The 24,500-nt window shown below is 45.1% G+C and overlaps 1 protein-coding gene across 1 annotated transcript in view; it reads left to right on the top strand.

Moving 5' to 3' along the window:
- LOC306981095 (NACHT, LRR and PYD domains-containing protein 14-like) overlaps window positions 1-24,500 on the top strand; it is a gene marked incomplete at both ends in the record, with an annotated part of 347,014 nt that overhangs the window by 278,939 nt on the left and 43,575 nt on the right. The window contains 3 exons of the mRNA XM_079580645.1: window positions 2,932-3,108; window positions 3,479-3,655; window positions 7,009-7,182. Of these exons, the coding sequence (XP_079436771.1) occupies window positions 2,932-3,108; window positions 3,479-3,655; window positions 7,009-7,182 (528 nt within the window). The remainder of the gene's footprint in view (window positions 1-2,931; window positions 3,109-3,478; window positions 3,656-7,008; window positions 7,183-24,500) is intronic.

The raw sequence follows: 24,500 nt of genomic DNA, 5'->3' as shown, positions 1-24,500 counted from the left end.
CAGCCTCAGTGTCGGCTCTGTCCATGAAGAGTGACTGGTCTAAGAATCGTAATCCAGACTTCAGTGGTGAACCTGCTCCAGACTCACAGTAAGATCTGACCTGAACACAGAGTCTCAGCAGCTAAACTGTGCTTTATATTTGTGATTGTAACTTGTGAGATGTTAAAGACGTGCTCAGTGCTGTGTGTTTGTGTCACAGAGAAACAGAGTCAGAGCAGGACGCCTGGCCTCAGTGTGGAGACACAGGCAACAGTCCTGATCAGGGGGTTCAAGGCCCTGCACCAGGTGAGTCTGCTCAGTCTGAGACTCATCAACTACAGCAGGGAATAAGAGACCTGTTCATCGACATTAACAGGTGTCTCCTCCTCTGTGTCCAGGTGAAGGTCTCCACAAGGTTCTGAAGGAGCATAAGCAGAGCCTGAGCAGCAGATGTGAGAGTGTGACAGAAGGAAGTGAAGAATCAGGAGATAGAACTCTTCTGAACAGCATCTTCACTGAGCTGTACATCACAGAGGGCCTCAGTGAAGAGGCCAGAGCCCAACCTGAGGAGAGGAGTCTGGAGACACAGTCCAAGAAGAAGGAGGTCCAGGAGATCACCATCAGGTGCCAGGACATCTTTAAAGCTCTGCCCCCTGAGCAGCAGCAGGGGGCGCTGCAGCAGGGCTCCATCAGAGCCGTGCTGACTGTGGGCGTGGCTGGAGTGGGGAAGACCTTCTCAGTCCTGAAGTTCTGTCTGGACTGGGCCCAGGGCTCAGAGAACCAGGAGCTGCAGCTGGTGGTGCCACTGTCCTTCAGAGAGATGAACCTGGTCAGAAGGGGGCGCTACAGTCTGATGGAGCTGATCCAAGTGTTCCATCCAGCGCTGGATCCACAGGTCACTCTCATTTAGAGAAAGCTTTACCTTTCACATCATATATTTCAAAGTCTCAAACACTTTTGAAATGACTCCTGGCTCTCAGGGCGTTTGTTAGTTCAGTCTGTGTTCACATTCACTGTAAACCCTGCAGTCCCTCACACTGGAGCTCCACCACACTGGTTTAAAGTGAGGGTTGAAGGAAAGTGGTGTAAAGTCATGGATGTTAAATGTTGTGTTTCTCTGCCCCACAGACGCTCACAGCCCACACTCTGTCCGTCTGTAAACTCCTGTTCATCTTTGACGGCCTCGACGAGAGCAGACTGTCTCTGGACTTCAGCTGTGAGCTCATCTCTAAGGTCACACAGAGGTCAGAGGTGGGCGTACTGTTGGTGAACCTCATCAGAGGCGCTCTGCTTCCTCACGCCCTTATATGGATCACCTCCCGCCCAGCGGCGGCCCATCAGATCCCAGCGCGGTGCGTGCACAGGGTCACGGAGGTCAGGGGCTTCATCACTGACCCACAGAAGGAGCAGTACTTCAGGAAGAGGTTCTCAGATGAAGAGCAGCTTCAAACAGTCCTGTCCCACCTCAGAACCTCCCGCAGCCTCCACAACATGAGCCAGATCCCAGTCTTCTGCTGGATCACCTCCACAGTCCTGGACCACGTGTTGAGAAGCCATCAGAGCGGACCACTGCCCCAGACCCTCACAGACATGTACGCACACTTCCTGTTGGTGCAGACGCACAGGAAGAGGAAGTACAAACAGACACAAACAGAGGTCAGGTCTGAGACCTGGGGGCTGACAGAGGCCGACACAGAACTGCTCCTGAAGCTGGGGAGACTGGCCTTTGAGCATCTGCAGACAGGAAACATCATGTTCTACCAAGAAGACCTGGAGCAGGTGGGTCTGGACCTGAGCGAGGCCTCGGTCTACTCCGGACTCTGCACTGAGATCTTCAAACGAGAGAGTGTCTTCAACCAGTCAGTCTACTGCTTCATCCACCTGAGCGTGCAGGAGTTTCTGGCAGCCGTTTACCTTCACCACTGCTTTAAGAACAACCAGGAGGTGGTCTGGAAGTTTCTTTATGGAAGTGAAGGAAAAGTCTCAGAGGATAGTCCAAATAAATTCCTCAGAAAAGCTCTTGAAAAGTCCCTGCAGAGTCCAAACGGCCACCTGGACCTGTTTGTGCGGTTCCTTCATGGCCTCAGTCTGGAGTCCAACCACAGACTTTTAGGAGCTCTGCTGAGTCCAATCGACCAATCAGAAATCACAGAAGTCATGATAAACCTTAAAAAGATGAACACATGGAGTGTCTCTCCCGACAGAAGCATCAACATCTTCCACTGTCTGATGGAGCTGAAGGACCAGTCTGTGCAGCAGCAGATCCAGGACTTCCTGAAGTCTGAAGGTGGATCTAAGGAGGAACTGTCTGGGATCCAGTGCTCGGCTCTGGCCTACATGCTGCAGATGTCAGAGCAGGTCCTGGAGGAGCTGGACCTAAAGAAGTACAACACGTCTGATCAGGGTAAACAGAGACTGATCCCAGCGGTGAGGAACTGCAGGAAGGCTGTGTGAGTCCTCAGTCACAGACAGAAGCTTCACAGACCTGTTAGAATCACTCACATGTTGCTCTAACATCTCTTACAGGTTTAGAGACTGTGGACTCTCAGATCTTCTCTGTGAAGTGGTGGCGTCAGCGCTGAGCTCCAGCTCCTCCCATCTCAGAGACTTGGATCTGAGTTGTAATAACCTGAGAGACTCCTCAGTGTCTGTGCTGTGTGCAGGTCTGAAGAGTCCTCACTGTCAGCTCTCCTATCTCAGGTCAGTGTCAGGTCTGTGACGGCTCTCGCTCGTCCATCCTCCACTCTCCTCATCCTTTAATCACTGAGTGATGGGACGTAGCCGTTCTCTGAGAGTGAAGTAAAGTGTAGGAGATCATGTCTGAAAAACCACAGCATTTACCCCCGACCTCTGAGTCCTGCTCCAAACCAGAGTCTCAGATGTTCAGCTGTAGCTACAGAAACTCCTCTGACTTTACTCTGGACTTAATCACTTCATTTATTCTTTATTCAGATTGAGCAGCTGTGGTTTGTCAGAGATCAGCTGTTCCTCTCTGGCCTCAGCTCTGAAGTCCAACCCCTCACATCTCACTGAGCTGGAGCTGAGTGAGAACACAGACCTGTCTGACTCAGGAGTGTCTCATCTGTGTGGTTTTCTGCAAAGGTCAGACTGTCGCCTGCAGATTCTCAGGTCAGTTCACTGTCTCTGTGTCAGGGCTCAAGATTAACACGAACTATGAACAAAACAGTTTTAGAGATTTGTTTTTGTTTTGTTCATGAGAAGAATAAATAAATTATAGCAATGAAAGTCTTGTAAACATAGTGTTAAAAAGAGATGGAACAAAATAAATGAAATTCATCTACATTTAAATGTGTATATTATTCAATCTATATTTTAAAAAGTTTTAGAAATAATATGACTTTAAATGGTTTGTATTTTATAATTATTACAAACCATTCAGTTTTGCATTCATGACTTTTGTTATTCAAGAAGTCAGTCTTTGTGATTGTTTTATCTGTTTCATCTCTGGACTTAATCACTTCATTTATTCTTTATTCAGATTGTTGAAGTGTGGTTTGTCAAAGATCAGCTGTTCCTCTCTGGCCTCAGCTCTGAAGTCCAACCCCTCACATCTCACTGAGCTGGACATGAGTTTTAACAGAGGCCTGTTTGACTCAGGAGTGTCTCATCTGTGTGGTTTTCTCCAAAATTCAGACTGTCGCCTGCAGATTCTCAGGTCAGTTCACTGTCTCTGTGTCAGGGCTCAAGACAAAAATCATTAATTTCCAGAAGAATAAAAACTTGAAGTCTTATCCATAAACTTTTAGAACATATTAACACATTGAGTGCCAAAAAGAAAATAAGTTGTTTTTGCTCCAAATTATTATGCAAATGACATTTTTCTAAGATTTTCTAAATTGTCAACTCAACTGAGAGTCAGCATAATTTTCAAGTCTTTAACTGGTCGAGGATCATTTAAATGTGGTTGAAAAAATCTCCTTTTTTCAAAAATAAATATAGTAAAAACCTCAAAATCTACTGTTCCAAATTATAATGCAACTCATCGTTTCAATACCTTTTAAAGCTTGTAATTTGCAGCATTAGGAGTAGGGCAGGGTACCATTAAACGGTACCTACTTGGTACCGACCGAAAAGCTCCAGTAGGGGGCAGTATTGAAAAACTTTTTTCTTTTCGGTGCTAATTTTTGGTAATTTTTCTCTCCAAACATCAATAAATGATGCGCAGTGAGTCTAAAAAAGCCTGAACTCATGAGCAGCTGCAGCGCAAATGCAGAAGCAAAGCTGGAACTTACTCACACTTCAGTCATTATCAGAGATGGCAGAGCCGCGGACTGAGCCAGGACTAAACCAGGACTAAACCAGGACTGAACCAGGACTAAACCAGGTCTAAACCAGGACTAAACCAGGGCTGAACCAGGACTAAACCAGGACTAAACCAGGACTAAACCAGGACTAAACCAGGACTAAACCAGGACTAAACCAGGACTGAACCAGGACTGAACCAGGACTTACAGTAAACTGGTTAAAAAACAGGACTAAACCAGGACTGAATAAGAAACTAGACTCTTAGACAAATAGAAAAGCAGTGACAACACGGTAGTGACATCAGGGTATGACAACAACAAACACATGGGCTTTAGCTTTAGCTTTACCTTTAGCTTTACCTTTAGCTTTAGCTTTACCTTTACCTTTAGCTTTACCTTTAGCTTTACCTTTAGCCGCAGAGCCTGAAGTTACTGCTGTTGTTTAAACTCCAGCTGCACCGGAGCGTTTGGGATCACAGATTGTCTCTGGAAAAGGTGAGGCTCACTCTGCATTAGCCATGTTTGGAACAGTTATGGTGCATTGTCAGTGACAGAGTGAGCGCTCTCACTATGTAACAGATCTGTGACGTGTGAGGAGCTTTCACTGTGGAACAGCTCAGTGAGTTTAGAAAAGTTTATCTTCAGTAAACGGTCCTGATGTGGATCTGGTCTGTTCCTGCAGCTCAGGTGGTAATAATGTCCGAACTCTCTTTTTATCACGGCTTTAGTGGGAATTCTGAGAAAAACATGAAGTTACAGGCGACTCTGCTGCTCCTGTTTTCTGATGTGCCGTGTTTGTGCCGCTGTGTTGTTTGTTTTCCTGAACCATACTTTTTATACACATTATTGTAACTCATTAAAATAACATAGGTATCGAAAAAAGTACTGTTAAGGCACCGGTACCGAAAAGCTGGTATCGTTGAAGTAGTGGTGTCGAAAAATAACGAACGGTACCCAGCCCTGGCCAGGAGGTCATATTTACTGAAATCAAAAGCAATTTCAATCAAAAAATAGAATTAACAGGTCAAGTAATATTTTAACATAGCACCTTCTTTGAGCAGCTTAAACATTCTTAAATCCATTAAACTTGTGAGTTTTTGGAGAGTTTCTGCTTGGATTTGTTTGCAGGATGTTAGAATAGCCTCCAAGAGCTGCTGTTTGGATGAAAACTGCCTCCCACCCTCATAGAAGTGTTTCTTGTTGAGGCTCCAAAGGTTCTCAACAGGGCTGTGGTCAGGGGAGGAGGGGGTCCACATCATGAGTTTCTCTCCTTTTCTGCCCATAGCAGCCAGTGATGCAGAGGTTTTCTTTACAGCAGGACATGGTGCGTTGTCATGATGAAGATGATCTTGTTCTTTTTGTACCATAGAAGAAAGTGGTCAGTCAGAAAGAGGTCATTTTCACACCTTCAGGGATCCTAAAGGGACTGACCAGCTCTCCCCATGATTCTGGCCCAAAACATGACTCCGCCCCCTCCTTACTGACATCACAGCCTTGTTGGGACATGGTGGCCATTCACCAACCATCCACTCCTCCATCCATCTGACCATCCAGGGTTACACGGCCTCATCAGTGAACAAGACTGTTTGAAAATGAGTCCTCATGTATTTCTGAGCCACTGCAGCCGTTTCTGTTCATCAGCTTCAATGAACAGTTTAGGGGAGGCCGGATAGAAGGTTTATGCACAACTGCAGCCTCTGGCCTGAGTCAGACTGATCCTCATGTTCACAGATTCATGGGGGAAACAGTCTGGAATTGTGTGATTTGAATCTCGCTGACTCCGGCAAAACCAAGACGAGCCAATCATAGCGCGGGAGCTCTGTGTGTCGTCTTCTGTGCGAGGATTTGCCATCAAACTCCTCAGGCCGTAACCACCAGATGGGGACACAACAGTTCATCGTGTGTTTTCAAAGCCCCGCCCAGTGGCCCCGCCCAGCGGCCCCGCCCAGCGGCCCCGCCCAGCGAATCGCAGACCGTTAACTGTTTCCACATCCTGAGAGCTGAGAGTCTCAGCTTTCAAACGAACCACAGCCTGTGTCCATATGTGTCCAAATGGTCTGGATTGTTGGCAATGTGTTAAATGTCATTTTAAAAATAATCACAAAATAAATGAAATATTTTCATCTATTTATGCTTTTCATGCATTAAGATTTGTATATTGTTCAAACTATATTTTAGAAAGTTTTAGAAAAGAATTAGACTTTAAACAATTTGTGGAAAAGTTTGTTGTTTTAAATTATTAGTGTTATTAGTGTTTGATTTATCTGTTTTATCTCTGGACTTTAAAGCAGCACTAAGTAACGTGTTTACCTTAATAAATCCTCCCCGTAGTCCCTGTGGGGGTAATACAAGTGTTAATGGGATGATTGGAGGGTTTTTCATCTCCCCCTGGTGTCTCTGACCAGAAAACCATGTTTGCAACTTCACTGCCACCGGTCCGGAGCCCCAATACACACTAATGGAATCACGAAGAAGAAGCTAACAGGCTAACGGAAAAAGCTAACTTCGGGCTAACGTCACTTTAAACAGTATTTACAGCAAAGTTTGAGTGAAAAAAAATATTTCCATTGTATAATTGGATGCACAGTAATCCTCTCTCCCTTCGCCTTTCCTGCCAGTGTAGTATTTACTCTCCAAGACAATTAAGAAGTTAAAAAATCGTAACTTTCTACTACACCTGCAGTTGCGCTTATGGCCTCTAGGGGGAAGAGTTACTTAGTACTGCTTTAAGAACATTATTTATTTATGTATTTATTTTATTCAGATTGTGGGGCTGTGGTTTGTCAGAGATCAGCTGTTCCTCTCTGGCCTCAGCTCTGAAGTCCAACCCCTCACATCTCACTGAGCTGGACCTGAGGGGTAACGATCTGATAGAGTCAGACCTGAAGGAGCTCCTGGTCCTCAAACAGAGCCCTGACTGTCGACTGGAGACACTGAGGTGAGTCCAGACTTTATCAAACTGTTCTGAACCTGGAACATTTTCTATTTTCTAAAAACACTGAGGCTGTTGGAGTTTGTTTTAAAGAGTTTTTTTCATTTTCTATCATTAAAGGTTATTTATGAAGATCAAGTGTTAACCATGTTATTACGTTATATCCTTATGAAAAACAGACCTGGAGTGAGTTTAGTTTCAATAATCATCATATTCAGTTTATCTCCGTCTTCCTCAGTCACACCAGCCCACACTCCGATACACGGGAGATTTAACTGTTTTAAAGACTTTATTATTTTTCATTGTCTTTCCATATTAATTATTGTGAATAATAATAAGTTGTAATAAAAAAATTCTGATTTCTGCTTCTCCACAGCTGGTGGCCTTATTAATGATGAGCAGCAGCTCCAGATCAGACGCCTCAGTCTGAGTCCAGGAGAATAAACAGAAGGATCCAGGATCACGGCTCAGAGGAACAGGTCTGAGCTCCATCAAGAACCTGGAGACAAAAAGAGAGAAGAAAGTGAAGTCCTTCAGACTCTCCAGGCGTCTGATCCTGGAGCTTTGATCTGTTTGACTTATTGATATTATTACATTGATCTGATGTTATGATCTGATGAAGAACAGTTTGTTCAGATCAGATGGAAACTCTCTGAAGAAGCACAGTCTGACCTTCAGTCTTGTTGTAAACTTTGTCCCTTGAGTGAAATAAAGTGCTTCAGACTTCAGACGACGTCCTGGTGTCGTTTCATCATAAATGTTTCCTTGTTCCTTCGTTGTATTTAATGTACCGTAAATGCTCTAATATCTGCGGGGCCTTTATTTACTCCAGGGCATCCAGGACCAGGCCTTTATTGGAACCAGGCCACAGTTAGAGACAGGCCTTTATTTCTATTTGAGCAAAATGTACGATGTTAATGAACATTTCAAACCCTCTCCCAGCGGCTGGAACATTGACGCCTTTTATTTTGTCGGGACAACAGGAAGTGTTTCGTTGCTGTTAGCGGAGCTTTGACATCAATGTCACTGCAGGTTTCTGTTTTTACCGCGGACCGGATTATTTGTTGTTATCTCGTGTAAAGGCGAGTTTAGACGGAGCGTTTGTGTTTGTGATCGATCATAAAAGACCCGAGAGAAGACTGTGTCCTCTGTCGTCGACTTGGCTCTGATCATTACTGCGTGTTTTTTAATGTCACCGGTTTGATTCAGCGAAAGTCCTCGGCAAAAACTGTGAGGAAACGTAATCTCACCCCTGAAGTGGCTGCAAAATATACTGATGCTTTACAACAAATTCCTCCAGTGACTTTACCTGCTCACTGTGATTTTATTGTTGACAACGTTAACAGTAAACTACTCACTGCCCCCGATACAGTTGCACCATTTAAACTTATAAAGGTTAATCCTAAACCCCTTCCCCCTTGGAGAATCACGGAGCTAAAACAACTTAAGAGAAATTGCAGGAAGGCCGAGAGGAGATGGAGGAAAAGCAAAATAACGATACATTATCAAATATTCCGTGCCCAACAAAAGACCTACAATACAGCAATAAGAAATGCAAGAAACAGATTATTTTCCACAATAATCACCAATCATAAAAGTAACTCAAAAGTCTTATTCTCGGCCCGAGCCCAGGGCCGGGCTCGGGCCGAGATATCATGCATGAGGGTCGGGTTCGGGTCGGGTCGGGTTTTAATCTTTTATATTTTTTTAATCTCGAATAAGATACACGCATCACCTTTTTCGTTTCATTAATACGACATCTGATCATAACCTTCTCTTGTGGAAAGACATAAACTTTAGTAACAACTGTTATTAAGCAGCACGAGCAGAGCCTGCAGCGCACACGTGAACGTGGCCCCGCCCCCGCCCGCAGCATCAATCTCACACATATGATTGGTTTATTTCGGGCTTGGGTCTACATTTTACGATAATTGGTCGGGCTCGGGTCGGGTTGGGCTGAATTTTTTGGGCCCGATCTAATCTCTAGACACTATCAGATGTAATATTTGATCTACCCAAAGTAACACGGTTCTAAATACATCTGATGGTCTGTTTGTCCCAGAGGAAACACTGGACAGTTTTGTCCCGGTTAATGATGAGATGCTCGATAAAGTTTTCTCCTCAGTGAGTTCCACCACATGTCCTTTAGACCCGGTCCCAACGCCGCTTTTTAAAACATTTTATGGATGTTTTAGAGATGAGCTTCTAAACATGATGAATTGCTCTCTTCACACGGGGTCTTCCCGGCTGCGTTTAAAGGGGCGGTGGTGAGGCCCCTGTTGAAGAAGAGCAATTTGGACTGTAAAGATTTTAACAATTTCAGACCAGTTTCCAACTTACCATTTTTAAGCAAAATCTTAGAAAAACTTGTCTTTATCCAATTTAATGATTTTATTACTGCACATAATGTCCTTGAGAAATTCCATTCCGGCTTTAGGGTAAACCACAGCACCGAGACGGCCCTCTTAAAGATTTTAAATGACCTTAGATTAAATGATGACTCACAGAAGGTCACAGTGTTGGTTCTTCTGGATCTGAGCCTTTGATACAGTCGACCACACTATTCTTTTAACTCGTTTAAAACACATCGGCCTCTCTGCTGCTGTACAAATGGTTTACTTCCTCCCTCACAGACAGGACGTTCATGGTGAGTGTGGATACCTGCTCCTCTAAAGTCCATTGAATTACATGTGGTGTGCCCCAGGGTTCAGTTTTAGGCCCAGTGCTTTTTAACCTGTATATGCTCCTCTTGGTGGTGTCATCAGGAGACCCGGGGTCGACTTTCACAGTTATGCTGATGATACACAGTTATACATCTCCATGTCTCCTGATGACACCAGGCCAATGGATGCACTTTTTAACTGCATTTTAGAATCGAATCCTGGATGGCAGAAAACTTTCTCCGGCTTAACCAGGACAAAACTGAAATGTTAATCATCGCTCCTGAGGCCCAGAGAGAGAGACTTTTACCCAAACTACAGTGTCTATGAATCCTTCCTCACAGGTGAAGAACCTGGTGTGATCTTTGACTCTGAGCTGGCGTTTATTCCACACATTAAGAATATCACAAAGACAGGTTTTTACATCTAAAGAACAGAGCCAGAGTTGCCCCATTCTCTCTCGGGCCAACACGGAGACGCTCATGCATGCTTTAATCACCAGTCATATCCACTACTGTAATGCCCTGCTTTCTGCTCTTCCCAAAAAGAGGATCTCAGGTTTACAGCAGCTCCTGACGAAGACCAGGAGGCGGGACCACATTACACCTACTGTGTGGAAATTTGGGGGAACACGTATAAAAGCAATACAGATGTTTTATATAAATTACAAAAGAAGGCCTTACGAAATATCCACAAAGTCGGATATCGGGAGCTCACAAACCCACTGTTTGTACAGTCGCAGATTCTCAAATTTACAGAATTGGTGCAATTAAAAACTGCCCAAGTTGTCTTCAAAGCCAAAAACAGTTTACTCCCTGCTAACATTAAAATCATGTTTTCAGACCGTGATGGGGGTTATAACCTAAGAAGGAAAATGAATCTTAAGAAAAAATTTTCCCGTACAACTCAAAAAAGTATGTCTGTTACACGAAGAGGAGTCGACCTCTGGAACTCATTAGAAGAGGATTTAAAAATGTGTTCAACTGTAGTACAATTTAAAATAATATACAGAAAGCAAATACTGGAAAAGTCTGGAAAACTGTTGTTGTTTTGATCCAATAATGAGAAGTATGTTATGAATCCGGATTTATTATGTGATGTCCAGAATGTGCACCTTCAGCCTTATGCAAGAGCAAACACAAGAATGTTATGAACTAATAACTTTACTGTTTGGGATTTGCTAAGTGGAGCCGTTTTTGTTGATTTAATTCGCTACTAAGGCAATTCCTCAGTCTGGAATTGCCGCATAGATCTCATGGTTAAAGCTTAATTATACATTAAAAATATTGTGCCGTGAGCAGTAGTTTAAGTTGTGTAAGTCTGAAAGGAGGGGTAGGGCCTTATAAGTTATAACTAACTTCTTCCTACTCCCTTTGAGCAGCAGTAACCTCTTATGTTGTGAAGAATTCTGTATGTTACACGTATACTATACTTGTATGCATCTGTTGCTCAAATAAATAAACAAACAAACAATAAACAAACAAACACCTGACGGAGACCAGGAGGCGGGACCACATTACACCTGACGAAGACCAGGAGGCGGGACCACATTACCGCAGTGTCCCCCTCAGCCCGGGTTCCCGTTTGTTTACTTCCTGCACATGAGTTTTCATTTACTCATACTGGAGTAAATGAAAACTCATATGGAATGAGCAGAGGTTACTCAGTTACATTTACTCCAGTACTTGAGTAACATGTTGAAGAAATTGTACTTCTTAGAGCACTTTTATTTTACAGTACTTTTTACTTCTACTTGAGTAAAATCACAATGAAATATCTGTTTGTTACTCGAGTACAAATACTTTTTCCACTGTGAGTAAATATGTAAGCGGCGCATTATCACTTCATTATCGACTTGTCAGGACAATAATAACAACTGAGCTCATGATTGGCCTGTGATTATTCAGCTTTACCCAAATCTAAAAACCTGAAACATGAAAATGTGACAAAAATGTGACAAAAAATAGAAAAAAAAATACAAGAATTGAACAAAAAAAGTGCTTAAAGGATGAATGTGGATCAAAGCCAGTGTGAAGTGTTTCTGCAGAGCGTCTGCCGACTCAGCACAAACTCTGAAAACAACAACACGTTTACACGTTTACAAATGAGGAGAATAAAGAGTTTTGGAGCTTTATTTGATTTTAATCTTCAGAGACATAAAGAGTCAGACGGTTTGTGGTGAATAATCCTCTTCATCTTATTTGATTCTATGTTTGTGAGAGCGTGTGATCTGAGACTCACCTGCAGCGACGCCGAGGCAGTTTGACCTGGGGGGGCGTGGCCTGAGCGGGTTTGTTACATCATCGCCAGGAAAACCCAGAGTCACATGATCAGAGTCACATGATCAGACTGGACTGCAGAGGGAAAAGTACAGACACACGGGGACTTTAGGGAGGGAGGATTCAAACAGGAGGAACTAAACCCCCGCCTGATCCCACAGCGTTTTCTCCACTTCAGCTTCAAATCAAATCAAATCAAAATGTGTCTGAAAACTGGCTCCACTTTTGGACACGTTTGTGAGAAGTTCATCAAACCTTTGTTCATTGATCTGAAAGAGCAGACGCTGCACTTTTCCTGACTCCTGATTGGACCAAAGAGTTGATATTAAACACTAACGAGTGCGACAGGGTCAAAGGTCATCAGTGAGTTTGAACCTCTGTCTGTATCAAATCAAACCCAGCGTATTGTCATGGCCTTGACCTGACTTTACACCACACTGAACCAAAGAGCGCCCTCTAGTGGCTGAACACTGTCCTGTTTTACTGAGGGCCACATGTTGAAGGAGGATCTTTGTGGCTTCAAAAGGCTCTACGACTGGACCGGGGTCGATAATCACTGCTTTGTGTCTGTGTTATTTTATAATTCTCCTGTCACTAAACATGTTTTCTTTTTTATAATGTCAGGGGGAAAAATAGATTTACATTTTGTGAAACTAGGCCTGTCATGACAGCAAAAATATTGGTGATTTTGTCCACTTTTATACTTAAATTATACATTTCCTTCTGATCTCAGTGTCAGTGATCCTCAGCCTGTGCCTTAAGGGTTAAGTGTGTGGCTGTGGTGACAGAGGGCGGGGCTTGTCCTCAGGTAAAGAGCAGGTGTTTCCGCCGCAGTGTCACAAATGTGCGGCTGAAGGGGAGATGACGGGACGGTCCTGTAATCTCCAAACCGAGCAGAAACCAGGGAGAGTCGGACAGAGGAGACGCTTCAGAGCCCACACTCAGGTGAGGCTTTGGAATCAGACAGAGCTACAGTTTACAGACTCATCACTGCATCATATACACAATAACATACACCAGAGCACATTTGGTGTTTGGCCTTAAGTCGAGGTTCATTGAGTCATAATGAGTGCATTATTAGAGCTGTATCAGTGTCATGTGTGTAAATGCTTCTTATAAACAGAGCAAATACGTGTCTGAACCTGTGAGGAGGCAAAGTGCGTGTGAAGGAGTGTGATGAGGAATGTAGTCGAGCTGAACTGCTGAGCCGCTCCCACTGTTTCCTGTTCGTCCAGTCACAGGTAAAAATAGTCGTAAGCCTTAAGTGTAACAGGTGAATAGGTAATAGATCTCCTCCTCTTTGTGTTCTTGTATCAGATCAGCTCCCCTGAGGTTGTATTCATTTGTATTTATTTATTATAGGGACAGTGCATATTAATATACAAACTAGCCTAAGGGCTGTTTTTCATCTGTGGTCCCAGGACAGTTGTTGTGTGTCCTCCTGAAGGGAGTAAAAGTACAATTATACACATTAAAATGCAATACAATAAAATATTTAAAAATAAAACAGAAAATAACACTTTCAATATCGCAAACCAATCATGATACACATTACAACAAGGCTATTACAAACTCAACAATTACAGAGAGACAACAGACGAGGACAAGAGGCCAGCAGGGGGCAGGAGAGGTGAGGCCAGCAGGGGGCAGGAGAGGTGAGGCCAGCAGGGGGCAGGAGAGATGATCCTGTCAGTGCTGACAGCTCTGATTCTCAATGAGACATTTGTTTAACTGTGTTTTAAATGAGATACAGAGCCTCTCGTAAGTATTCATACACCTTGAACTTTTGCACATTTTGTCATGTTTACAACCCTAAACATAAAGATTTTATTTTGATTTTTTTACTGAACGTTCACACACAAGTAACAGACAACTGTGAAGTGAAAGCGAAATGATACATGATTCTGTTATTTTTCAAAAAATAGAAAAGTGAAAAGTGGGGCGTACATAATGCTCCGTCCACACCAAACTCGATTTGGGCGTCAAAAACGCGCGTTACGCCCGTTGTTGGACGCCTGTGCTCATTGAAGTCAGACGCTCTCGACGCGCGTCAAGAGAAGAGCGTCGTCGTGGAGCGCGTTGGGAGGAGCATGTCTGTTGCCGTTGTCAGTTATCAGTTATCAACATGGATGACATAGAGAGAGTGGCTTGGCTTTTATTGCTTCATAAAGCCAGACAACGTCGTCTACGGGCTCGTCGGCGCCGTGTCTGGATTCCTGAGATCGTCCGAAGGCGTTCTCAGTTTGGCGAGTTTCACCATTTGCTCCAGGAGCTGCGCTCGGACGAGAGTCACTTTCAACGGTACTTCCGCCGCTTTTAATCCTGGTGTTTAGATAAAGAAGCACTGATGTGTCTTTCTAAAAAAAAAAAGTCCCAGAGCGGCTGTAGCTCCGGTTCACAAAGAAGCTACGTCCGTGACTTGTGACTTGTTTACATCTGTGGGGCCGGCGTAGAATCTGCCCCGGTGGCTCAGCTACAACGTCACTATGGGGAGAAAGCTCCTGATTGGTCGACGCTCGCGAATTTCGCCAAAAAGTTCAACATTTCCCAACTCGAGCGTCGGCCACGCTCGACGCCCTGGAGGCGTCAAACGCTCACCAAGCGCGAAAAACCTCTATACGCGCCGCAGAGGAGGCGCGTGACGCGCTGCGGGACATCTTGACGCCCCCGGAGGCGCGTCCTCCATGTATTTTAAATGTAAACCTGACGCTTTGGAGGCGCCAAATCGAGTTTGGTGTGGACGCAGCATAAGTATTCATACAGATGAATGAATACTTTGTGAACCCCCTTTTGCTGCAATAACAGCACAAGTCTTTTGGGGTTTGACTCTACAAGATTTGCACATGTAGAGACTGACATTTTAGCCCATTCCTCTTTACAAAACAACTCCAGCTCTGTCACATTAGAAGGAGAGCGTTTGTGAACAGCAGTTTTCAGATTATTCCACAGATTTTCAATAGGATTTAGGTCAGGACTTTGACTGGGCCATTCTAACACATTAATATGTTTTTATTGAACCATTCCATTGTAGATTTATCTTTGTGTTTAGGGTCATTGTCCTGCTGAAGGTGAATCTCCGCCCCAGCCTCAGTTCTCTTGTGACTCCAGCAGGTTTTCCTCCAAAATGTCTCTGTATTTGGCTCAATCCATCTTCACAACTATTCTCACAGTCTCCACAGTCCCCACTGAGGAAAAGCAGCCCCACAGCATGATGCTCCCCCCCGTATATTTGACACTGGGGATGGTGCACTCAGGACCATGAGCAGTGTTAGGTTTGCTCCATACATAACGTTTGTCTCATCTGACCAAAGCTCCTTCTTCCACATGGAGCTGTGTCCTCCATATGACTTCTACAAACTTCAAACAGGATTTCTTATGGCCTCCTTTCAATAATGGCTTTCTTCTTCCACTCGTCCATGAAGGCCAGATTTGTGTAGATACGACTTATAGTTGTCCCATGTACAGATTCCCCCAGCTCAGCGGCAGGACTTCACAGCTCCTCCAGAGTTATCTTGGGGCACTTGGTTGTCTTTCTCACCAGTGTCTCCTTGTTCAGTTTGTTAGTTTAGGTGAACAGCCGTGTCTTGGTAAGTTGGCAGTGGTGCTTTACTCTTTCCATTTCTGAATGATGGATTGAACAGTTGCTCCGGGAGATGTTCAAATCTTGGGAAATCTTTGTATAACTTAACGCAGCTTTAAACTTCTCCACAGCTTTATCCCTGACCTCTCTGGTGCTCCTGGACCTTCATGATGTTGTTTAGTGACCAACACACTCTGACCACAGCTCTGAGGGCCTAAAAGAACAGCTGTAATTATACTGAGAGTAGATTACACACAGGTGCCTCTATTTAACCGTTAGGCCAAGGTGTGAACATTCTGGAGTCATGAGGAATGTTTTAAAGGCAATTTAATGCACTCAGAAAATGCTGTATGATACTTATGCACGCCCCACTTTTCACTTTTCTATTTTTTGAAAAATAACAGAATCATGTATCATTTTGCTTTCACTTCACAGTTGTCTGTTACTTGTGTGTGAACGTTCAGTAAAAAAATCTAAATAAAATAGTTTTGTTTAGGGTTGTAAACATGACAAAATGTGCAAAAGTCCAAGGTGTATGAATACTTACGAGAGGCACTGTAAATATAATCCCATTTACAAACTCTGACTCCATTATTTAGATTTCACTGCTGAAAATATTGGTGATTTTGTCCACTTTTATACATAAAATTATACACATTTCCTTCTGATCTCAGTGTCAGTGATCCTCAGCCTGTGCCTTAAGGGTTAAGTGTGTGGCTGTGGTGACAGAGGGCGGGGCTTGTCCTCAGGTAAAGAGCAGGTGTTTCCGCCGCAGTGTCACAAATGTGCGGCTGAAGGGGAGATGACGGGACGGTCCTGTAATCTCCAAACCGAGCAGAAACCAGGGAGAGTCGGACAGAGGAGACGCTTCAGAGCCCACACTCAGGTGAGGCTTTGGAATCAGACAGAGCTACAGTTTACAGACTCATCACTGCATCATATACACAATAACATACACCAGAGCACATTTGGTGTTTGGCCTTAAGTCAAGGTTCACTGAGTCATAATGAGTGCATTATTAGAGCTGTATCAGTGTAATGTGTGTAAATGCTTCTTATAAACAGAGCAAATACGTGTCTGAACCTGTGAGGAGGCAAAGTGCGTGTGAAGGAGTGTGATGAGGAATGTAGTCGAGCTGAACTGCTGAGCCGCTCCCACTGTTTCCTGTTCGTCCAGTCACAGGTAAAAATAAACTCAGCGTTCACATGATGAGGTTTATCTCTGTGTTAAAGGCTCTGATTCTCCCCCAGGACGAGACTCGGGGGAAATGGCAGAAGGAAAAGCAAAGCCTCCAGAGGGCAGCACTGAGCCACAGCTCTGTGGGACAAAGTGAGTTCAGTCGTTCATTCTTAACCTCCTTCAAAGACAAATGTGTTTTTAGACAAAGCAGAAACAGATTATTTTCTCTCCACAGATCTACAGCTTCAGTGTCCGCTCTGTCCATGAACAGTGACAGGTCTAAAGACTTTAATCCAAACAGTCCTGAACCTGCTCCAGATGAGTCGCCTCCTGGTCAGTTGTCCGACACTAGAGCTGTAATCGATGCCGCTCTGCTCCGTGTTCGCCTTCGCCCACACACAGGGTCCACCTCCCGGTAAGATCCCCATGATGTGCACAGAGACCTCGGCCTCTTTGCCGTTAGCGTTAGCTGGTTAGCATTAGCTGGTTAGCATCGGCCTCTTGCTTTAAGTAAAGCACAAGTCGCTCAGCCACTGTGTTTACATCTAATGGAAACAGCTGGATTATCAGCAGTTATATAAACTCTAGGGGAGAGTGGGGGAAGATGAGACACTTTTTGGTGGTTATTGTGTAAAATCAGTATAATATAAATATAAGTAGTTTCTATTTACACACAGTTTGGGACGTTTTCTAGTTGTTTGCATCTTCAAAAATCGTCTCATTTTACCCCAGGAGTGGGTGAAGTTGAACGAGGTCTTGGGGTAAATTGAACCACCAGATTTAAAGGCGAAATTTACACGAAACATCAGAAAATCTTATTCTTCACATTTTAATAACGGCTGTCAAAATGAAAGCATTAACTCACGATTAAACTCACAAACACCTCCTGTTTCTGACACACACATGACCTGTAAGACAAAGCTCTTGAAGTAACTACATAAGCCAGAGGTCTCCAACCTTTTGACATTTTGCATTTAGCAAAAGCGAAGGAGAGATACTAATGTATCAGGGTCTAATGAGTCTAAGAGTCTAATGATGCTATTTCAATGAAAATAACTTTAGTTTTGTCCTTTATGAACGTAAAAGTGCGCAGATTCTGTTCAAAATCTTCAGCACTAAAGATAATGTCTCCCAAATGTGACTAATCCAGGGATGTAGAAATGTTAAAGCCTTGGACGAGCGAGATCCTTGTTATCAGCTGTTGGGTTTTTCCCGCAAAATTATAAAACTGTGAATATTTGGTTAATGAAATGCGAGCTGCTTTACATCTCAAAGTTTAATCAATCGAAGTTTATTTACATAGCACTTCACAGCAACACCAGGAGGACCAAAGTGCTTCACAGAAAGATAAAACACCTTTAAAAACACCAAAAAATTACAACCTAGACACAATTCAGTGCTCTAAGTATTAAAAGCAAGTTTGAAGAGATGAGTCTTTAATCTGGATTTAAAAAGGGACAGGTCCGTGAGAACACGCAGACTGAGGGGCGGCTGTTCCACAGTTTAGGCGCGGCAACAACAAAGGAACGATCACCTCACTGTTTGTACCGGGACCTGGGCACGTCCAGAACCATCTGATCGGCAGACCGGAGAATCTGCTGGGGCGATGTACGGTCAACAACTCAGTCAGATATAACGGAGCGAGACCATGGAGGGCTTTAAAAACAAGCGTTAACATTTTAAAGGTCCTATATCCTGCAAAATCGACTTTTTTGGTTTGTGGCTTCATTCACGCAGCTCTCAGTAATCCTCCTCCTGCTCTCTGAGGCTCCGCCCTCTCCTGGTGAACGTGTGTCGTAACAGCGGAACGGAAGTGCTCGACGTCTGTAATGTAATGTCTTAATTCTATGCTTACGGCCTGAATTTAATTTGTAAAACAGCTTTTTCATTATTTCTGTCGTAAGAGAGAAACAAAGAGAAAAAAAATAAAATAAAAAAAAATAAAAAGGATGTGCCTGAGGGGCTTCCAGGTCAGCTGTGGCCAAAACAAACCCTGAGCGTCTGAACAGATCAGTCATGTTTGCGCTGCAGCTGAAGATGGAGCTCGTTATAACTGGACACACCTGTGTTCTATTCTTAACTAAAGATAATGTCACGGAGAAAAAGAAGCGCGTTTGGCTACGGAGTTTATTCAACCCTTTTCAAGAAGAGGCCACTCTCTCAGAAGTTGTTTTTTTCTCCGGGATTCAGCGACTTTCACCAAAATATTGTTTTTCTGTGACTGTCTCTGATGGATGTTTGTGAACCTTCACCTGAACCAAAGTGGATTAACTTTTATAACCAACACGAGTCCCATAATGTAAACAGCGATGGACCAGAGGGTGAGTCAGTCCAAACGCGGGTTAGCTTGTGTGTTAGCATGTTAGCTTGTGTGTTAGCCATTTATGAAGCTGTGTTGCAGATGTCAACTCCGTATAACTGCATCGTGAAGCAATTTCACTTATTGCTGTTTATTTATATTACGGTAAAGTTGTATGTGCGGAGAGAGGGGGCGGACTTAAAACACTTATATTTATCACATAAATGAGTGCTCCATAGTGGTAGAGGTACAATATATCATATAAATGCTTATACTTAACTTTGGAAGGGCTAAAATAGCAGGATATAGATCCTTTAAAATCAATCCGAAAACAAACCGGGAGCCAGTGCAGGGAGGAGAGGACGGGAGTGATGTGGCTGTGTCTGGATGAACCGGTGAGAAGACGGGCTGCTGCTTCTGCACTAACTGTAACCGGTGGAGTGACGAGTGTGGGAGGCCAGAGTCGAGAGCGTTGCAATAGTCCAACCAAGAACTGATAAACACGTGGGTCGCCTTCTCAAGGTCTTGGCGCGAGAGAAAAGGCTTCACCTTGGTCAAAAGCCGCAGCTGGAGTGTTTTATGTGTTTTATGTCGGTTAAGTATTTATAATTAATATAATTATTAAATTCAGATTGAGGAGGAACAATGCGGTTTTCGTCCTGGTCGTGGCTCACTGGACCAGCTCTTTACGCTCCGTCGGGGAGTTCGCCCAACCAGTCCAGATGTATTGTGTGGATCTGGAGAAAGCGTTCGACCGGGGCCCTCGTGGTGCCCTGTGGGGGGTGCTCCGGGAGTATGGGGTCCAGGGCCCTCGTGGTGCCCTGTGGGGGGTGCTCCGGGAGTATGGGGTCCGGGGCCCTCATGGTGCCCTGTGGGGGGTGCTCCGGGAGTATGTGGTCCGGGGCCCTCTGCTAAGGGCTGTAAGGAGCAGTAAGTCAGACCTGTTCCCGGTGCGTGTTGGTCTCCTCAGGGCTGTCCTTTGTCACCGGTTCTGTTCATTACCACCGGAGGGCGTCCGGTTTGGGAGCCTCAGGATCTCTGCTGTTTGCAGATGATGTTGTTCTGTTGGACCTTCAGCTGCTCTGGGGCGGTTTGCAGCCGAGTGTTAGCCAGCAGTTCACGATTCCCAACATCATCATTTCTTTCGGCGGACGCCAACTTCATGGATAAGAAAGCACAAGGGTGGAGCCGACTAATCTTCCTCGACCTCTGGGACAAAACAGCCCCCACACCGACCTCCGAAGCGTCCACCACAAACTGAAGCAGGATGTGGCTGCAAAAGGACTGGAGCTGTGGTGAAGCGTCTCTGCAACTTGAAGGCGTGATCAGCCTGGGGTGTCCACTGAAACTTAGTGTTGACAGAAGTGAGGGCATGCAGAGGGGCAACAACGGTACTAACGTTTCTAGTGAATTTCCTTTAGAAATTTGCAAAACCAAGGAAGCATTGCACTTGCTTGCGAGACTCAGATGTGGGTCAATCAGAAACTGCCTGGATCTTCACGGGCTCCATCTTGATCTGCTCCTCTGCAATGATGTAGCCCAGAAATGACAAGGACTGTACATGGAAGTCACATTTCTCAGCTTTGACGAAAAGTTCACCAGAGACTGAAAAACAGCCAGAGCATTAGTTAACCCAAAAGGCATTACTAAGTACTCATGAAGTCCTGTGGGAGTGTTCAAGGCGGTTTCCCACTCATCCCCTTCCCTTATCCTGACGAAATGGTAAGAAGACCGGAATGCGTTGCTCAGATTTCTTTTATTAACGTGGTCAAAAACAAGGAATGATGACAAAGATTTTCCACAAGATCTGCACAAGGACAAAGACCAAAAAACAGAGCAGTCAAAAACTTAACAAACACACAAGAATAAAATGACGCGCACAAGGACGAAGACAATCCGACAAGAGTGCAGATTTCACTTCTATGGCTGTAGAATTTTCTTTTTTTATCCACAGAAGCAGATCTACAGCCTCAGTGTCCGCTCTGTCCATGAAGAGTGACTGGTCTAAAGAGCATAATCCAAACTTCAGTCCTGAACCTGCTCCATTCTCACGGTAAGAACTGACCTGAACACAGAGTCTCAGCAGCTAAACTGTGCTTAATATTTGTGTAGAGTCAGTTTGTGATTGTAACAAATGTAATATTATAGACGTGCTCAGTGCAATTTTGTCTGAGACACAGTTGCCAATTTCGACAAAGTACGTCCTGTCCTCGAGGTAGGACTTAAACCAGTTTAAAGCAGTACCAGAGATTCCCACCCAGTTTTCTAACCTGTGAAGTAAGATCTCGTGGTCCACTGTGTCAAAGGCAGCGCTCAGGTCCAACAGAACTAAAACTGAGACCTTACCTGCGTTGGTCTTCATGCGGATATCATTTGTCACCTTGATCAGAGCTGTCTCAGTGCTGTGGTGGGGCCTAAAGCCTGACTGGAAAGTATCAAACACATTGTTAGACAGGAGAAAGTAAGTGAGCTGCTGATATACTACTTTCTCCAGGACTTTTCCTAAGAATGGCAGGTTTGATATGGGCCGGTAGTTGTTTAATACCTTGGCATCAAGACTGTTCTACTTTAAAAGAGGTTTAATGACTGCAGTTAAAAGTACAAGAGTGCAGCTTTCACTTCTATGGCTGTAGAATTTTATTATGTTTTATCCACATAAGCAGATCCACAGCCTCAGTGTCGGCTCTGTCCATGAAGAGTGACAAGTCTAAAGGTCTCCCTCCAGACTTCAGTCCTGAACCTGCTCCAGACTCACAGTAAGAACTGACCTGAACACAGAGTCTCAGCAGCTAAACTGTGCTTTATATTTGTGATTGTAACTTGTGAGATGTTAAAGACGTGCTCAGTGCTGTGTGTTTGTGTCACAGAGAAACAGAGTCAGAGCAGGACGCCTGGCCTCAGTGTGGAGACACAGGCAACAGTCCTGATCAGGGGGTTCAAGGCCCTGCACCAGGTGAGTCTGCTCAGTCTGAGACTCATCAACCACAGCAGGGAATAAGAGACCTGTTCATCAACATTAACAGGTGTCTCCTCCTCTGTGTCCAGGTGAAGGTCTCCACAAGGTTCTGAAGGAGCATAAGCAGAGCCTGAGCAGCAGATGTGAGAGTGTGACAGAGGGAAGTGAAGAATCAGGAGATAGAACTCTTCTGAACAGCATCTTCACTGAGCTGTACATCACAGAGGGCCTCAGTGAAGAGGCCAGAGCCCAACCTGAGGAGAGGAGTCTGGAGACACAGTCCAAGAAGAAGCAGGTCCAGGAGATCACAATCAGGTGCCAGGAAATCTTTAAAGCTCTGCCCCCTGAGCAGCAGCAGGGGACGCTGCAGCAGGGCTCCATCAGAGCCGTGCTGACTGTGGGCGTGGCTGGAGTGGGGAAGACCTTCTCAGTCCTGAAGTTCTGTCTGGACTGGGCCCAGGGCTCAGAGAACCAGGAGCTGCAGCTGGTGGTGCCACTGTCCTTCAGAGAGATGAACCTGGTCAGAAGGGGGCGCTACAGTCTGATGGAGCTGATCCAAGTGTTCCATCCAGCGCTGGATCCACAGGTCACTCTCATTTAGAGAAAGCTTTACCTTTCACATCATATATTTCAAAGTCTCAAACACTTTTGAAATGACTCCTGTCTCTCAGGGCGTTTGTTAGTTCAGTCTGTGTTCACATTCACTGTAAACCCTGCAGTCCCTCACACTGGAGCTCCACCACTCACTGGTTTAAAGTGAGGGTTGAAGGAAAGTGGTGTAAAGTCATGGATGTTAAATGTTGTGTTTCTCTGCCCCACAGACGCTCACAGCCCACACTCTGTCCGTCTGTAAACTCCTGTTCATCTTTGACGGCCTCGACGAGAGCAGACTGTCTCTGGACTTCAGCTGTGAGCTCATCTCTGAGGTCACACAGAGGTCAGAGGTGGGCGTACTGTTGGTGAACCTCATCAGAGGCGCTCTGCTTCCTCACGCCCTTATATGGATCACCTCCCGCCCAGCGGCGGCCCATCAGATCCCAGCGCGGTGCGTGCACAGGGTCACGGAGGTCAGGGGCTTCATCACTGACCCACAGAAGGAGCAGTACTTCAGGAAGAGGTTCTCAGATGAACAGCAGCTTCAAACAGTCCTGTCCCACCTCAGAACCTCCCGCAGCCTCCACAACATGAGCCAGATCCCAGTCTTCTGCTGGATCACCTCCACAGTCCTGGACCACGTGTTGAGAAGCCATCAGAGCGGACCACTGCCCCAGACCCTCACAGACATGTACGCACACTTCCTGTTGGTGCAGACGCACAGGAAGAGGAAGTACAAACAGACACAAACAGAGGTCAGGTCTGAGACCTGGGGGCTGACAGAGGCCGACACAGAGCTGCTCCTGAAGCTGGGGAGACTGGCCTTTAAGCATCTGCAGACAGGAAACATCATGTTCTACCAAGAAGACCTGGAGCAGGTGGGTCTGGACCTGAGCGAGGCCTCGGTCTACTCCGGACTCTGCACTGAGATCTTCAAACGAGAGAGTGTCTTCAACCAGTCAGTCTACTGCTTCATCCACCTGAGCGTGCAGGAGTTTCTGGCAGCCGTTTACCTTCACCACTGCTTTAAGAACAACCAGGAGGTGGTCAGGAAGTTTCTTTATGGAAGTGAAGGAACCGTCCCAGACTTCAGTCCAAATGAATTCCTCAGAGAAGCTCTTGAAAAGTCCCTGCAGAGTCCAAACGGCCACCTGGACCTGTTTGTGCGGTTCCTTCATGGCCTCAGTCTGGAGTCCAACCACAGACTTTTAGGAGCTCTGCTGAGTCCAATCCACCAATCAGAAATCACAGAAGTCATTAAGAACCTTAAAGAGATGAACACAGAGAAAGTCTCTCCCGACAGAAGCATCAACATCTTCCACTGTCTGATGGAGCTGAAGGACCAGTCTGTGCAGCAGCAGATCCAGGACTTCCTGAAGTCTGGAGGTGGATCTAAGGAGAAACTGTCTGAGATCCAGTGCTCGGCTCTGGCCTACATGCTGCAGATGTCAGAGCAGGTCCTGGAGGAGCTGGACCTAAACAAATACAACACGTTTCTCCAGGGTAAACAGAGACTGATCCCAGCGGTGAGGAACTGCAGGAAGGCTGTGTGAGTCCTCAGTCACAGACAGAAGCTTCACAGACCTGTTAGAATCACTCACATGTCGCTCTAACATCTGTTACAGGTTATTTCAGTGTGAACTCTCAGATCTTCACTGTGAAGTGGTGGCGTCAGCGCTGAGCTCCAGCCCCTCCCATCTCAGAGACTTGAATCTGAGCCGTAATAACTTGAGTGACTCCTCAGTGTCTGTGCTTTTTGCTGCTTTGAAGAGTCCTC

The sequence above is a fragment of the Gobius niger genome (genome assembly GCF_951799975.1).
Source record: "Gobius niger genome assembly, chromosome: 21".
Taxonomy (NCBI): Eukaryota; Metazoa; Chordata; class Actinopteri; order Gobiiformes; family Gobiidae; genus Gobius; species Gobius niger.
Note: the sequence above shows the minus strand (reverse complement) of the source record. Positions and strands in the feature narration are given on the sequence as shown.